The sequence below is a fragment of the Hemitrygon akajei genome, chromosome 20 (assembly GCF_048418815.1).
Source record: "Hemitrygon akajei chromosome 20, sHemAka1.3, whole genome shotgun sequence".
NCBI classification, from domain to species: Eukaryota; Metazoa; Chordata; class Chondrichthyes; order Myliobatiformes; family Dasyatidae; genus Hemitrygon; species Hemitrygon akajei.
Genome location: NC_133143.1, coordinates 67,133,159 through 67,151,770, shown reverse-complemented (window position 1 = coordinate 67,151,770; position 18,612 = coordinate 67,133,159). Strand labels below are relative to the sequence as shown.

Genomic DNA, 18,612 nt, shown 5'->3' with positions numbered 1-18,612 from the left:
CAAAATTGCTGATCCAATTTACCACATTATCATCTAGATCATTGATATAGACAACAATGGTCCCAGCACAGACCCCGAGGCACACCACTAGTCACAGGCCTCCAGTCTGAGAAGCAATCCTCCACTGCCATTCTGTCTTCTCCCACACAGCCAATTTCAAATCCAGTTTACAACCTCTCCATGAATACCTAGTGTCTGAACCTTCTGAACTAACCTCCCATGTGGGACCTTGTCAAAGGCCTTACTAAAGTCCATGTAGACAACATCCACAGCCTTTCCTTCATCTACTTTCTTGGTAACCTCCTCAAAAAACTCAACAAGATTTGTTAAACACGATCTACCACACACAAAGCCATGCTGACTATCCTTTATCAGCCCTTGGCTGTCCAAATACTTGTATATCTGATTTCTCAGAACACCTTCCAATAATTTACCTACTACTGATGTCAGGCTCATTGGCCTGTAATTACCTGGTTTAATTTTGGAGCCTTTTTTAAATAACGGAACAACATGAGCTACCCTCCAATCCTCCGGCACCACACCCGTGCCTAAGGACATTTTAAATATTTCTGCCAGGGCCCCTGCAATTTCTAAACTAGTCTCTCTCAAGGTCCAAGTGTAAAAACTATAGAAGTGTGTATATATATGTAACAATATATGACCCTGAGATTTATTTTCTTGTAGGCATACTTAATAATTATCTATAGAATAACCATAAGAAAATCAATGAAAGACTACTCAACTTGGGTGTTTAACCAGTGTGCTAAAGACAACAAACTGTGCAAATGCAAAAGAAAGAAATAATAAATAAACAATAAATAACAGGAATATGAGCTGAAGATTCATTAAAAATGAGCCCATAGGTTGTTGGAACATTTCACTGATGGGGCAAGTAGTTATCCCCTTTGGTTCAAGAGCCTGATGGTTGAGGTGTGGTAACTCTTCCTGAACCTGGTGGTGTGAGTCCGGAGGCTCTTGTAGCTTCTTCCTGATGCCAAAAGTGAGAAGAGTGTTTGACCTGGGTGGAGGGGGTCCCTAATGATGGATGCTGCTTTCCTGCAACAACGCTCCGTGTAGATGTGCTACAAGATGCTGTTCTGGAGCCATGTTTCTGCGAGAACAAGCAGGCAGGCTAGGACATATCCACTACTTTTTATAGGATTTTCTATTCAAGGACATACCTAGCTGTGATGTAGCCAGTCAATATACTCTGCACTACATATCAATAGAAGTTTGTCAAAATTTTAGATATCATGCCAAATATCTCTGCAAACTCCTAAGGAAGTAGAGGCATTGATGTGCTTTTTTTTTGTAATTGCACTGTATGCTGGGCCCAGGACAGGTTGTTTGAAATAATAACACCGTCTTCATCTGAGACATGCCATTAGAGAGGAAGTACAGGAGCCTGAAAACCCACACTCAACTATTCGGAAATAGCTTCTTTCCCTTTAACATCAGACTTTGAAATGGTCCATGAATGATGTTACCTCATTATTCTTTTTTATGCACTGTTTACTGATTTTATAATTTATAATAATTGTATGTATCTGTTGCCGCAAAACAAACTCCAGGTTACGTACACTCTGTGGCCATTTTATTAGGTACCTCCTCATTAATGCAAATATCTAATCAGCCAATTATGTGGCAGCAACTCAATGCATAAGAGCATGCAGACATGGTCAAGAGGTTCAGTTGCTGTTGAGACCAGACATAAGAATGGTGAAGAAATTTGATCTAAGTGGCTTTGATCGTGGAATGATTGTTGGTGCCAGACAGGGTGGTTTAAGTACCTCAGAAACTGATTTCCTGGAATTTTCACACTCAACAGGCTCTAAGTGACTTTGGCCGTGAAATGATTGTTGGTGCCAGATAGGGTGGTTGGGTATCTCAAAAATTACTGATCTCCTGGGGCTTTCATGAAAAACACTTCTAGAGTTTAAAGAATGGTGCAAAGAAAAAACAACAGAAAATATACAGAGAGTGGCAGTTCTGTGGGTGAAAACACCTTGTTAATGAGAGAGGTCAGAGGAGAATGGGGAGACCTATTCAAGCCGTCAGGAAGGCAACTGTAACTCAGATAACCACATGCTACAACAGTTGTGTGCAGAAGACCATCTCTGAATACGGAACACATTGAACCTTAAAGTGGATGGGCTACAGCAGCAGAAGATCACACAGGGTTCCACTCTTGTACCTAATAAAAGTGAGCACTGAATGTGATAATGAACCTTCTTCTGATTCTGAATTTCTTGCTCAACCAAATGTAATCCAATAACATCATCAGTGATTTGTTCATTTTCATGTGAGATCCACACAGCTTGAAGTCTCCTTCTAATCAGCTGCTTCTGTGTTCCAGTTTTTAATATACAGATCAGGATGTTCAAAAATCGTCCATTCTAAAAGCAACCCAATTTATTCACAGTGAAATACATTCTCCAAGCAGAGTACAGCCTATTAAACTTTCCAAATCCTAGCTCAGGTCCTATTTGACAGCAGTTTTAGTTTACTGCAGGCAGTAGAAAGGAGATACATCTCTATCAAAGGAGGTGTAAGGTGCTCTTTCCCTCCATTCCTGCAGGTCACCCTGGGGCAAGGTATAGCACCAGCTTAGCAACCCCCCCCCCCCCCAACCCATACCCGATCAGGTCACATGAAGCCACGGGAGGTGTTGAAAAAACTGCCTGTGCCATATGACATGGCACATGATGATGACTTAGTTTAGAGTCCCACTCTAAAAAATGATAAATTGTCCTGTGATTAGGCTAGAGTTAAATATGTGAGTTGCATGGTTCCACACCAGAAGGCCTGTTCCACACTGTACCTCTAAATAAATAAAATGCTTTGAGATAATTCAGGTAAATATAGACAAGTAAATCACACAAAATGAAGAGTTTTGAAGAACTTCACTACACATTGTTATGTTAGATAAAATACAATCACCCTAAATTTTTATATGATTGACTACATGGAAACTGAACTTTGGACCCAGTCAATTTGCTGGAACTTAGTTTGTATTCAAGCACATAGCCTTAAGTGTTATTTCTCCTTTTCTAATTATCCATTTATTGCTCTTTCCTTCATCTGACTACTTCTGCATTGCCCTTTACATTAGCTACTAGCCAGTATTGGTAAACTGGGACTGTATTCAATGAAGAATGATACACATTCAAAGCCAATTGAAATATCCACTAAAACGTGTGGGACTGCAGACCTTTAACTCTGTAGCTGCAGGTGAGTTAAAGACTCCCATCGCTGAGTGAAGTTTCAAATTTGTTGAAGCTGTACAAGTGGACTTCCTAAGAAAATTAGGAACAGAAATGGGCCACTTAGCCTGAAAGCCAGAAAGGGTGAAAGGTGAAATGTTTAAGGGGAACATGAGGGGAAACTTTGACTCAGAGGGTGGTGACAGTGTGCAACGATCTACCAGTGTAAGTGATGGATGCAGGTTCAATTTCAACATTTAAGAGAAGTTTGAATAGGTACATGAGCGGGAAGGCTATAGAGGTCTATGTTCTGCGTGCAGGTCAATGGGACTAGGAAGCTTAATTGTTTTGTCATGGATAGATGGGTTCAAGGCCTGTTTCTGTACTGTAGTTTTCTATTACTATGAAAATGTATGCACTTTCCAGAGATTAGAAGAGAGAAAACAAAACATTCCAAGGATAGTTTAAATTATGGATGTTGCGAGGATATTTCCTGTGGTTGGAGACTCTAATACAAGGGGCATAATTTCAGGATAAAGGACAATTTAAGACCAAGGCGAGGATGAATTCCTTCTCTCAGAAGGCTGTCAGTCTTTAGGATTTTCTATTTCAATGAGCTTGGATGTTCAATTTTTAAAATTTTTTTTGGGTTGCTGAAGGGTTTTGGACACTTAAGACAATCAGAGCACATGAACTGGGAATGTGAACAGGGTAACAGATGAGGCACAATTTTATTAAACAGGTGAACTTTTAACCTACTCAAAGATCAATTTAGCCTTTCACTCTCATTTAGACCTCTGTTTTTGTATTATCCTTGTGCTTACCTAAGTCTCTTAAATCTCCCAAATATATCTGCCTCTACCACTACTGTTGATAGTGCGTTCATCGCACCCATCACTCACTATTTAAAAAAGCTACCGCACCTCTGACGTTACTTTCCTCCAATCACCTTAAAATTATGCCCTTCTCGTAGTAACGATTTTTGTTCTGGGGGATAAAGGCGCTGGCTGCCCATTCAGTCCATGCCTCATATCATCTTGTCAAATCAGCTCTTAGCGTCCTTCGCTCCAATGAGAAAAACCCTAGCTCCTAAGACATGTTTTCTAATCCAGGCAGTATCCTCAGAAATCTCCTTTCTTAACCTTCCACGTTCTTCCTATAATGAGGTGACTAGAACCAAACACAATACTCCAAGTATGGTCTAACTGGGGAGCTCATAGCTCTTGAACTCAATCTCTTGACTAATGAAGGCCAACACATCATACGCCATCTTAACTACCCTATCAATTTGTGCAACACCTTCAAGGGACCTAATATCCCACTCTTCCTCCACACTGCTAACAACCTTGCCATTAATTTAGGGGTACAGTGTGGAGTAGGCCCTTTCAGCCCTTCATGCCATGCCACCCCAGCAATACCTCAATCCCTATTAACTCTAACCTAATCAGAGGACGATCTATAACAACAAATTACCCTACCTGGTACACCTTTGAACTGTGGGAGGAAACTGGAGCACCTATGCATTCTACAGGGAGGACACACAGCGACTCCTCACAGAACAGCACTGGAACTGAACTCTGAACTCCAGAATGCCCCAAGTTTTAATAACTTCGCCCTTGTACTCTGCCTTCAGGTTCAACATTCAAAAGTGTTATCAGATCACATCTTTTCATATTGAACTCCATCTGCCACTTCACAGCTCAGCATCCCAGCAATGTCCAGTTGTAACCTACAATAACTTTCTACACTGCACTTCACTGTGAATATCTTTACCCATGCTCTTGCTATCACTAGGCTTTTCCATTCCAAACCAGTCCTGGAAGGCTTCTTACATTCTATACCCAATAAACTAGGTCATCCAAAAAGCTGTTATTCTAATCCTCAAAATCGTGTTCAGCAGAAATTCAAGTGCTCGTTAAGCTATGACAAATTCCTCAAATTTAATTCTTACCCCTCCCTACAAAAACCTCATTAGCATCATCCTCTTCACCATCCCTGAACTCTCTGCACACACTAATTCTGGTTCCTTGTAGACCTTGGATTTGAGCACTCTTACTGGCAAGCAAAGTCTCCAACTATTGAGGCTCTAAATTTCTTGCCTGTCACTTCTTGCAATCTATCTTTTTATCTTCCACACTGGGAAAATTGAGTTCAGAGCTGGTCACCTCATTATAGGAAGGATATAGAAGCTTTAGAGTGGAGTCTACCTGGCCCAAATGGCAGGTCTTGTGAAGATAGGGTGGATGAGCTAGGGCTTTTCTCTTTGGAGCAGAGGAGGATGAGAGGTGATTTCTAAGAGGTGTACGAGATGATTTGAGAAATAGATAGAGTGGATAGCCAGAGACCTTTCCCCAGGACAGAAGTGGCTAATACAAGGGGGCATAATTTTAAGGTGACTGAAGTATAGGAGGATGTCAGATGAAAGTTCTTTACATAGAGAGTGGTGGAAAGTGCTGGTTCTGTGGAATACCCGGCCAGGGTTGTTATTAGAGACCAATATATTAGGGATATTTAAGAGACTCTTAGATGGGCAGATGAATTATAGAAAAATGGAGGGCTACATAGGAAGGAAGGGTTAGATTGATCTTGGGAGTTTAAAAGGTTGACACAACACCATAAGCTGCAGGGCCTGTACTGTCTTCCATTGTCCAGATCTGAGCAACCCTATTTAATCTGGCTATTTAATGTAAAGCACATTCTTATAGACTAGAAATTCAAAATAACAAAAGCATTCTATAAATACTCAGTAAGGTAGGTGGATGCTGTCAGCCTATGCTTTATAGTCAGACACTGCGTTTTGATTTTTGCTGGAGAAATGAAGGCAAGCCTATGCAGCATTTCTTGCAAAGTACACCCTCTGTTGTGATCAGTTTTCACTTCCTATTTACAAGCACTCAGAATAATATTTTTCATGGTCTAAAAATAACACAAAATGTGTTTTTAATATTACAAAAAGAAAATGCACTTATTAACTACTAGCTCTTTATTCAAACAGACTTACCAACTTTTATTGGTGCTGACTACAACTAGAGGTCATAGGTTAAGGATGAAAGATGAAAAGTTTAAGGGGAACATGGGGGGGGGGGTAACTTCTTCACTCAGTGTGGAACAAGCTGCCTGCACAAGTGGTGCATGCAAGCTTGATTTGAACATTTAAGGCAAGTTTGGTTAGGTACATAGATGGTAAGGGTATGGAGGACTATGGTCCTGGTCAAGTAGAAGGGATTATTCAGTTTAAATGTTTCAGCAGGACTAGATGAGCTGAAGGGATTGCCTCTCTGCTGTACTTTTCCATGCTTCACATATTTATACAAATGCTTGTTTTATTACAATAGTACCAGTAACATTATACCATCTTACATAAATGTGCACCTCACATTTTATGCCAACCTGTCAATCTTCAGGCCATGCCATTCAGGGCCTTTTCCTATACTCTTTTGAGTCTATGTGTACTGAATCATATGTGCTGTGTGTGACTATATGTACAGTGTTTTCCATCTTGTCCCCAGAGGAACTCTCCAATCAGATTCCTTTCTCTCCAGCCCTTTATCTTTCTCACCCAACTGATTCGACCTTTCACCTTTAGCTATCCTCCTCCCCACCCCCCAACTCTTTATTCTGGTATCTTCCCACGTCCTTTCCAAACCTGAAGAAGAGTCTCAGCCCGAAAAGTCAACTGTTTATTCCCCTCTATAGATGCTGCCTGACCTGCTGAGTTCCTCCAGCATTTTGTGTATGATGTTTAGTAGCACCCTGGTGAAGGGGCTGATTATGTCCATTCTGGGATAGCTCACTTACCTTTGGTCTCCATTGGACACTCTCTCACCTGAGGCCCCAAGTAACTGTGATAGTGGCCGTATCCCGGTACACACTGCTTCGACAAGTGAGCTAAACCCAGTGAGATAGGGACATGTCTGTCCTAGCATGCAAAGTCAGCTCTGGTGGATTGGGCGGATGAGATCTACAGCGAGATCCAACCACCAGCAAGGGAGCATTGCAGTGCTCTGTAGAGAGCAAAGAGCATGGCAAGGCACAGAATAAGTCATGGTCATCCACTGCAACCAATGAAGCCACCACTTTGTGATGCATATTCATACCACTGGAGCTAACTTCTGAGGTCGAAAGAGTGGAACTGCCCAGGTGCAATGTCTTTTCCACATTAAAAGCTCTCCTGCACAGATTTCTTGTCATTGTCAGACACGATAGACAACCATCAGCAGACATGTGTGGTTCAATGACATTAAACTTATGGGACCATAAGATATAGGAACAGAATTAGGCCATCTGGCCCATCGATCCCACTCCACCACTTCATCATGGTCAATCTAATTTTCCTCTCAGCCCCAATCTCCTGTCTTCTCCCCGTATCCCTTCATGCCCTGATCAATCAAGAATTAATCAACCTCTGCCTTAAATATACATACTGACTTGGCTTCCGCAGCTGCCTGTGGTAAAGAGTTCCACAGATTCACCACTCTCAGACTAAAGAAATTCTTCCTCACCTCCATTCTAAATGGATGTCCCCCTATTTTGAGGCTGTGACTTCTGGTATTAGACTATCCCATCATAGGAAACATTTTCTCCACATCCACCCTATTAAGGCCTTTCACCATTCGGTAGGTTTCAATGAGGTCACTCATTCTTCTGAATTAGAGTGAATACAGACCCAGAGCCATCAAACATTCTCCATATGACAAGCCATTCAATCCTGGAATCATTTTCTTGAACCTCCTTTGAACTGTTTCCAATTTCAGCACATCCTAAGATAGGGGGCCCAAAACTGCTCACAATACTCCAAGTGAGGCCTTACCAACATTTTGTTTTGTGGCCTCCGTCAGTCGTGATCGACCATGGGTCCTGCGCCTCTGGTAGTCACTGGGAGTGGCTTCTCCGGGGCGCAAGCCAGGGCAGAGTTGATATTGGAGATCTGTCTTTTGCTCATGCAGAGGGACACCCTCTCCATGCTGATGACAGGTCCAAAGGAACGACAAAAGTCAATACAGTTCGGTGCCAGCAGCATCGCAGGAGTTGCCGTGCTGGTGCTGGGTACAGCAGTCAGCCGCCTTCGGGATTCCGACTCCGGATTTTTCCATGGGGTTTACTCCCAAAGCCTTTCCCGTGAGTGGGTATAGCCACAAGGCAGCGGAGGTTTGAAATCAGAGTTTTCCCTCTCCTAGATGAGCTACCATCCACAGCTAATGAGCCCTATCTGCCCGGAGCAACTGGTTTTAAGGTGCCAGTGGTCCGCCTTTGCCCCTTTCCCTGTCAGTGAGAACAGCTTCACCGGGCATAAGAACTATGCCACACAGGAAGGCCAGGAGTTGGACTTGGTTGTCAGAGGCTGTTTGAGACACACGCCATGAAGAGCATTTGTTTAGCAGTGGGAGCTCGTCCCCACTACCACCCATTCGGCTATGACTACCCTTGGAGCCCAACAAATTACATCCTTGCTTTATATACTGGTCCTCTTGAAATGAATGCTAACCTTTCATTTGCCTTCCTCACTACAGACTCAACCTGCAAATTAACCTTTAGGGAATCCTGCACAAAGACTCCCAAGTCCCTTTGCACCTCAGTTTTTAGTATTTTCCCTCCATTTAGAAAACAATCAACTCTTTCATTTCTTCTACCAAAGTGCATGACCATATACGTTTTGACACTGTATTCCATCTGCCACTTCATTCCCCATTTTTCTAAGTCCTTCTGTAGCCTCTCCACCTATTTTAATATTGTCTTTAAACTTTACAACAAAACCATCAATTCCATCGTCCAAATCATTAACATATAACATAAAAAGAATCAGTCCAACAGACTCCTGTGGGACACCACTAGTCACCAGCAGCCAGCCAGAAAAGGCTCCCTTTATTCCAACTCTTGCCTCCTGACAATCAGCCACTGCTTTATCCATGCTAGAATCTTAACTGTAATGCAGTGGGCTCGTAGCTTGTTAAGCAGCCTCGTGTGGCAGGCACCTTGTCACAGGCCTGAAAATCCAAGTACACAACATCAACTCATTTTCCTGTCTATCCTGCTTGTTATTTCTTCAAAGAATTCCAGCAAATTTGTCAGGTAAGATTTTCCCTTGAGGAAACTATGCTGACTATGGCCTATTTTATCATGTGCCTCCAAGTATCCTGAGACCTTATCCTTAATAATTGATTCCAACATCTTTCCAACCACTGAGGTTTGACTAATTGCTCTATAGTTTTTCTTCTACCTCTCTCTCTTTTTGAAGACTGGAGTAACACATGCAATCTTCAAGTCTTCTGGAAATATTCCAGAATCTAGTGATTCTTGAAAGATCATTACTAATGCCTCCATAATCTCTTCAGCTACCTCTTTCAGAACCCTGGGGTGTACACCATCTGGTCCTGTGACTATCTACCTTCAGACCTTTCAGTTTCCCCAAGAACTCTCTCTCTAGTTATGGTAACTTCACACACTTCATGACCCCTGACACCTGGAACTTCTACTATACTGCTAGTGTCTTCCAGTGAAGACTGATGCAAAATATTTATTCAGTTCATTCACCATTACCTTTATGCCCCATTACTACTTCTGCAAAATCGATTTCCAGCAACTGACACTTTGTGTATCTGAAGAAACTTCCGGAATCCTCTTTAATATTACTTGCTGGCTTACTTTTGTGAAGGTGGATGAAGGCTGCAACAAATCCATCAGCTCCAATCGGCAAAGTTTCCATGCCATTGGAATCAGTTGGTTGATTTGTGAAGTATCCTGTGCTTCTTGGATTGCAACATCAAATACACGTTAAGCAAATACATGCACAGGCGTCTTCGCTCTGTGGAAATGGAACGAAGAACATCATCCTCAACCTCGAAGGATAGCCACGACGACGCTGATCTTTTGCCTTCTAAATTGCTTCCAGAAATTCTAGCCATTGCTGCTCTGCCATCCTCCATGAAAGTGTACAAAAAAGCTGGAAAGCACTATGGGTAGTAGAAGAAGGCAGAGTAATGAGAGGTAATAGGCAGCTAGAAGAGGAGACAGAGTGAAGGTGGGATGGGGGAAGGGAGAGGGAGGGAATTACCGGAAGTTGGAGAATTCGATGTTCATACCAAGGGGCTGGAGACTACCCACACAACATCTCATATACCGTCTGGGTAGTCTCCCAGTGCTACCCATAGTGCTTTCCGCTTAGATTCCTTCTTCACCTCTCCTGCCTATCCCCTCCCCGCTTCCCCTCCCCCACCCCTTGATCTTTCCTCTGATTGGTTTTCCACCCTCCCCCCCACCTTCTTTATAGGACCCCTGCCCCCTCCTTCTTTAGTCCTGACGTAGGGTCTCGACCCAAAACGTTGACTGCTTCTTTCAACGGATGCTGCCTGACCTGCTGAGGTCATCCAGCTTTTTTGTACGTCTTGATTTGACCATAGCATCTGCAATATACTTTGTGTTTACTATCCATGAAAGTGTTCTTTCCAACTCAATTCTGGCCAATTCCTCTCTCAAGCCTCTAATTCTCTTTACTCCACTGTAATACTGAATCATCAGGTTTTAGCTTCTCCTTTCCACGAGCTGTTCTAAAAAGCCATCTCATAGGCATTCCAGAGATTCCTCTTTCTGGAATCCAGCACCAACCAGATTTTCCCAAACTACCTGCATATTGAAATCACCCGTGACTATTGTAATATTGCCCTTTTAGCATGCATTTTCTATTTCCCATTGTAATTTGTAGATCACATCCTTACTACTGTTTGGGGGTCCGTATACAACTCGCATCAAGGTCCTTACAGCCTTACAGTTCCTTAGCTCTGTCCACAATGATTCAATGCCTTCTGACCTTTCTTCCTAATGATTTAATTTCAATTTTTACCAACAGAACCCTGCCTTCCTGCCTGTCCTTTTGTTGCAATATGCATTTTTGAACATTAAGCAACAAGCTATAATCTTCTTTCAGCCATGATTCAGTACACCATCTTACGTCAGTCTGCAACTGTGCTGCAAGTTTATCTACCTTATCTTGTATACTGCACGCATTCAGATACATCTTCAGTTCTGAATTCACCCTTTTTGATTTTGTCCACCTTTTACACTGCAACTCATCCTGTTGACTGCAATGTTGCCCTATCAACAGCCTCTCCTCACTACACATTTCCTCTGTTTGTAAACCATGTGTGGCCTCAAATTTCCTAATTAAAAATGGACCATGCTATAATTTCCAGAAAATTCTCAATGACATAACCTTTCCATTGCTTATTGACATTTTCTTATACTACCCCATCATGAAATGGATGGAGCACTTCCAGAGAGAAAAGCATAACGTACTCAGCAATAGCTTCAAAGGAAGTGAAAACCCATAAAATCCAAAGGATCCAAGTGTAATGATCATTTCAAAAGTGATTCAAAAACTGCATTTATATCACATATCATCAAGTGGTAGACACAGGTTTGATTGTAATACTTAAGGGAAGTTTGGATAAGTACATAGATAGGAACGGGCGTGGATGGCTATGATCCAGCTATAGGTCAATGAGACTATGCAGAATAACAGCTTGGCATGAAATAAATGGGCCAAAGGGCCTGCTTCTGTGCTGTAGTGCTCTATGATTATCATACTGTGAAGGCATTTGAAAACAAAGCCAATTATGTCTTTTGAAGTGATGTGCAGATATGACAGCTAAATTATTTTATGGGTGTATTTAATTTTAGAACCCATCAACATTGTGAAAACATTGTATAAAACATGAGTAGTCAACTTTTATTCACCAAATGATACAAGAAAGCAATTGTATACTTAATATTTTACCTATATTCTCCTTTGGACAAGTGTTCTCATCAGCCCCAATCAAGATTCAGTTTGGTGTTGAAAATATTCTTAGTGCAAATTCCTGTAAGACTTAATACATTAATAAAAAAATACATGGTCTGAATAGTTTTAAAACTTCAGTTGCTGCTATTGATATTCATTTTTAATCTAAAGATCCTTCAGTGTTATTATGATTTCCATAGGGTACTCTTGATGATCATTCAAGCTTTGTCGGAAGAGTTGAGTATGCTGCCACGCAACATCGCCATCACCACCACTCATCTCAGCTTCCAAAATTAGTTCAGTAGATCCATTAAAATTACTGAGCGAATGAGCACTTGGATCTAAATTAAAGAAAGTATAATTATGACCACTGGTACTTACTGGTTTTACATAAATTATCTTCAACAAGGCAGGGGGCAGCACGATAGTGTAGTGGGTAGTGTAACACTATTACAGCAAGACATGGGGTGGCATGGTAGTGTAGAGATTAGTGTAATGCTATTATAGTAAGACATGTGATGCGTTGTAATATAGGAGTTAGTGTAATGCTATTACAGCGCAAGCAACAAAGGTTCTATTCCACTGTTCTCTTTAAAGACATTCTCCCTTTGACCATGTGGCTTTCCTCTTGGTACTCCGATTTACTTCTACATTCCAAAGACGTACAGGTTAATTAGTCACAAAGGTGTAATTGAGCGGCCCGGGCTCATTGGTCACATGGGAGTTACTGAGCACAGGGCTAATTGGGCTGGAAGGGCCTGTAATCATGCTGTATCTCTAAATCAAAGATAAATAATTGTGTAAAAAAAAATGTATAAATCAAGTTTAATAAACTGGCAATACACACCTCCACTTAAATCTACTTTGATCAAATCTGAATATAGATGCCATTCAACTTTTCCAGTTTGAAATGTCTGGCTGGTGGATCGAATGGAAACGTCAACTATCTTCAGACCCACTGATCCACATTCAAACTTCCAGCTGACTTTGGCAGACGTCGTACCTTCTGTGCGAGCAATGTACACCTGTTGAAAGAAAATAACTACTACATTAATATTTCATCCATTATGGCTCAAGATTTCAATTGCACAAATTCATATATCACAAAATAAATCACATTTTCAAGAAGTCACCTAAGACCTCTATGAGGATTTGTCATATTTACTGGGAACATTGTAGATGAAGAGCCCGAAGCATTGTTGAGGATCCCTACCAACCATCCCAATCTCTCTGACCCACTACCATCAGGAAGGAGGTTTAGGAGTATCAGGACTAGGATTGCTAGACTGAGCAACAGCTTCTTCACTCAAATTGTGAAACTAATATATACCTGCCACCACTGAGCTGTTTACTGTTTACCTGTGTTGCACACTACAAGCATCTATTTTATTGAGGTACTATGCAGAGTAGGTTTTTCTGGCCCTTCGAGCTGCATCACCCAGGATCCCCCAGATTTAACATTAGCCTAAACACGGGATAATTTACAATGACCAATTAACCTACTTACCAGTACGTCTTTGGACTATGGGAGGAAACTGGAGCACCCAGTAGAAACCCACGTGGCCATGGGGAAAACATATAAACTCCTACTTTATTAACTTATTCGTGGTAATATTTTGTTTTATGTGCTGTGTATGATATGTTTTGTGGGTACACCGTGGTCCGGAGGAATGTTGTTTCATTCGGTTGTATATGTACGGTCAGATGACAATCTGACAATGAAATCTCATGTTCTATGTATTTACATACATAATCAAGTAGCTTTTAAATGAAGAAATGGACTAAGCTCATTATTCTGAAGTACAAGCTCCATAGTGAATATGTCAGGTTATTCAGTCCTCATTAAGGTTCTTGGCCTAAAACATCGACCATTTATTTCTTTCCATAGATGCCGTGTGACCTACTGAGTTCCTCCAGCATTTTGTATGTGTTATTCAGGTTACAGATAAGTATTTTCTGCATAACAGCATATAAATAATGTTTTCACATACATATAAAGAAACAAATCTATCTCTAATTCCACAAGCCTCAATTTTATTTAGTACTTTGCTACTGCACTTTGTTGAAGTCTTCTTTAAAAAGGAGTCTCTGTACATCTTCCCCTTGGAAGACGTACAGGTTTTCCCCTGGGGGCTCTGGTTTCCTCCCACAGTCCAAAGACATACCGAGTAGGTTAACTGGTCACTGTAAATTGTCCCAATGATAATAGTAGGATTAAATCGGGGTTATTGGAGGTTGCTGCGGCATTTTCTCCCCATTTCATTTATTTATTCATTAAGTTACGTCCCCTAAACGTGAACAGATTTGTTGCAGGCGGTGCAGCTCAAAGGGCCTGTATCTGCCCTGTATCTCTAAATAAGACAAAATAAATAAATAAAATAAAAACAATGCTGACTGGATTCCAACAACCTAAAGGTATGTAACCTAGATGCTGAGATCACCACTTTCTCCAGAAGCCACACCAAGACTGGAAATACCTCATCTTTCCTGCATAATCACTCACTGAATCTGTAAACCTCTCTTTCTAGTAATGAAATATCCCTTGACCACTTTAACAGATTGACTTGAAGACAGTGCTTTGGGTAGTCTTTTATCAGAAGTCTCCTCAGTCAAACCTACAACCTTTGTGATTTTTACTGTTCAGCTATCCAAATTATTGATGCCACCAGTAAGGTGGTGGTACAGGAGCCTGAAGAGACACAATGTTTTGGAAACAGCCTCTTCCCTCTGTTATGAATGTACCACAGCTCTGAGGGGCCGAAGGGTGCGGGGGTAGCCCCCTCCTTTGTGAGAATCGCAAGATCACTATTGAGTCAATTCAGGAGACCCAGGAAATGAGAGAAAGACATGCAGAATCCACAAGGTGGTGGAATGTGTCTTGGCCTCCGAGAGGCGGACCCATTGATGCCGGCTATTGTCTCTTGGAGACGGACTTGTGTATTGCATCCTGTACGATGCATCGAAGCCCCAGGCAATGAACCAAGGAGGAGGTTGGTGGAGGGATTGCATCATCCCAACCTGATTGACACCTGAGACCCTGTGAGTCAGGATAAAAAGAGGGTCTGTGGGAACAGCCCCTCAGACGCACCAGAAGAAACACTAGCGATCCCGTAATAGCGAAAGCCGGTGGAAGGCCACGTGCGTCCGCTTCCATTTGCCCGGAATCGGTGACCTTTGCCACGGAAAAACAGTTTTTAGCTAACAACGGGGAACTCAACCCTCAACGACTCTCGAAGGATTGACATCATAAACGGAATGGGCAAGTTTTAACCCGTCTCTCTCTCTCTCTCCAACAATTGCCACACAGGGTCCCCAACGGCTGCAGCCTGTCTGAACTGAACGAACTATATATTTCCATTGGACAATTCATTATCCCCTAGACAACGATACAGCTTATTTCTTATTGATTATTATTATACCCGCGCTTTTAGATTTAGCATTGACGACGTATATTATCTGTGTGTTTGCATTGATATTATTTTTGTGTATTTCTATCAATAAATACTGTTAAAAATAGTACCATCAGACTTCAACTGACCTCTCTATCTTTGCTGGTAAGTGACCCAGTTACGGGGTATGTAACACCTCCACCATATTTCTGAATGGATAATGTATCCATGTACAATACCTCACTATTCTTTTCTTTCTTTTGCACTACTTATTTAAATATATAGGTTAACTATAAATTACAATAAGAAATATATATATTTACTATTGTAATTTATAGTTTTTAATTATGTTTGGACTGTGCTGCTGTCACAAAACAAATTTCACAATATATGTCAGTGGCGTTAAACCTGATTCTGATTTATCAAGCAATTGCACTACTGGGTTAATCTCAGTTCAATGAAAAAAAAACAATACCCTACTTATCCCAACAGTTTTCATCATAATTTTTGAGAGTTCCTACTGAGAAGCTAAAAGGCTTTCTAAGTCAAGGTTTATGGAAGCAGTGTACAAAGCCATACCATTTTCCAATCTTGTTCAACCTTTCGAAACACAGAATCCATTTTCCATACGCCTTTTTCCCAGCCTTTAATGACTTCATTATTGTTGGAGACTCGGACATACTGATCTTCAGCTGCATTATATTTGAGATGAAATAACTTTGCTGCTTTTTCTTTGTCAGTTGCTGTAAAACTAAATCCATCATTCTGTACACAAAGATAATACAAAGTGTAAAGTTAAATCCTATGACATAACAGCCTTCTGACAAGAGCACTAATTACGTTATTGATAAACATAAAATTGCAGGGTAGAAAGAAGAAAAATAATCTCACCTTGACCTAACTCACTCCTGTGTGTTTAAATTATTGCACTGAATAAATCAGTAGGATCAGTTGTAAAACTACCATAGAGTATAAGGCATAGGAGCAAAATTAGGCCATTTGGCTCATAAGAGTTTGTTCTGCTATTTCTTGTTTGAGGGTAAGGAAATTCAAAATATCTGCCACTATGACTCCAGTTTTTCAGAGAAGAGCACTGGATAGGAAATCATGGAGGGGGTAGGCAAAGATAATGCCATTCGTGAGCCACAAGACAGATCGCAGACGCTGGAAATCTGGAGCAATCTCCAAATTTTTGGAGGAGCTGAGCAGGTTAGGCAGCATCTATGGAGGGGAATAAACAGTCAACATTTCGGAGGGGAATGGTTGGGTGACATTTCAGGTCAAGGCCCTTCTTCAGACCCAAAACGTTGACTGTCCATTTCCTTCCATAGATGTTGCCTGACTTGCTAATCATTGTGTGTTATTATTAGAAATCCTCAGGTGAAAATTCACTAGAGCCCAGAAGAAATGGAACCTTGCTGACTGTTTTTCCCTAGTCCAGAGCCCAGGGGACATCAAGGTGTCTTACAGGAAGCTAACTTCATCAAAGCCAAAAAATCACCTTGGAGTAAAAAAAAATCAAAAAATAATGGGTGTTTGTTGAAAAGGCACTTTAATATCATGGATCAGTATTGTCATTATTTAGATAGGACAAATCAAGTTGAGGATTAATTCTTATAGAGCATCTGGCATGGTCTCTCAAAGGAATATGTCAGGAAACTTAAGCAGTCTATTTACCATATGTCATTATGTAACAATATAAAATTAGTAAATGATGTTATTATAAAGGTCTCCCTAGGACGAAGTGATCATAACATGGCTGAATTTTAAATTCAGTCTGAGTTAAGACTTGGTTCTGAAATTCATGACCTAAAACTTTAATAAAAATCAATTACAACTGTATAAGCACAACACTGGCTAATGTGTCCTGGGATAACAGATCAGCAACAATACTCTCTCTACACCCAAAACTATGTGACTAGGCACAGCTCAAAATTCACCAATTGTTGGCAGAATCTCAAATGGTGATGAGGAGGCCTCTGGGTGTGAGAAAGATCAGCTGGTTGAGTGGTATCGCAACAATTGTGCATTCAACGTCAGTAAGACCTAAGGAAGGAATTGACTGTGGACTTCACGAAGGGAAAGTTGGGTGAATACACACCAGCTTTCATCAAGGGATCAGCAGTGGAAAGGGTGAGCAGTTTCAAGTTCCTGGGAGTCAATATCTTGAAGATCTATCCTAGGCTGATACAATTACGAAGAATACACACCAGCAGCTATAGTTCATTACAAATTTGAGATTTGGTTTGTTACTGAAGACCCTTGCAAATTCCTACAGATTTACTGTGGAGAGCATTCTATCTGGCTGCATCACCATCTGGTATTGAGTTACCACTGTACGGGATTGGAAAAGCTGCAGAGGTTTGTAAACTCAGCCAACACCATCATGGGCACTAGCCTCCCCAGTATCCTAGACATCTTCAAAAGATGATTCCTCTAAAAAGGAGGCAACCATCATTAAGGACCCTCACCATCCAAGACATGGCCTCTTCTCATCACTACCAAAGAAAAGGTACAGGAGCCTGAAGACGTACACACAACAGTTTAGGAACAGATTCTTCCCCTCCACCATCAGATTTCTGAACAGATAATTAAACTATGAACTCTATCTTAGTATTTTTGCTCTCTTTTGCACTGATTTATCTGTACAGATATTTCTTATTATAATTTATAGTATATTTTACACATGGCACTGTACTGCTGATACAGAACATCAAATTTCACAACATGTCAATGATAATAAACTTGATTCTGATTCTTTCTCTGATTGTTTTTGTGTTTCTGATTCTGATGATTTGTTGCAACCTACAGCAGAGCAAACAGGAGAGCGGGCACACCAAATTTCAAATGCAGCTTTCGTAAGCTCATCACAAAGTAGGGAATCCTGCACGTATGGGGAACGTGGAAGCTCTCAAAGCCTACTGTGAAGCTTGAGTGAAAAAAGGAGTACTTGGGAGTGAAATGGCCAAGACATACGCTGTAAAGTTTCAGTGAGCTCAGCTAGATGACCAGAATCAGTAAAATGTCAATAAATTCAATCTCTCAACGGGTGTACCACAGTCACACAATACTCCAAGCATGCCAGACAGTTCCACTCACCTATCGAAAAAGCTCCAAATACTTACACATTTCATTTAATGCTTCACACACAACATAGGAAAAAAAGTGTTCCTGAATCGTGATCGAATAGACAGTACTTTTCTCCCCCAGGGTTTAAATGTCAGTCTCAGCCCAAAATGTCAACTGT

The 18,612-nt window shown here is 41.1% G+C and overlaps 1 protein-coding gene across 1 annotated transcript in view; it reads right to left on the bottom strand.

Annotated features, from left to right (window-relative positions):
• Window positions 1–11,849: 11,849 nt before the first annotated feature.
• The window catches only part of ngly1 (N-glycanase 1), a 35,105-nt gene continuing 28,342 nt past the window's right edge, over window positions 11,850–18,612 (bottom strand). The window contains exons 10-12 of the mRNA XM_073024530.1: window positions 15,945–16,130; window positions 12,824–13,001; window positions 11,850–12,317 (exon numbers count right to left, since the gene is read on the bottom strand). Of these exons, the coding sequence (XP_072880631.1) occupies window positions 12,142–12,317; window positions 12,824–13,001; window positions 15,945–16,130 (540 nt within the window). The 3' untranslated portion in view covers window positions 11,850–12,141. The remainder of the gene's footprint in view (window positions 12,318–12,823; window positions 13,002–15,944; window positions 16,131–18,612) is intronic.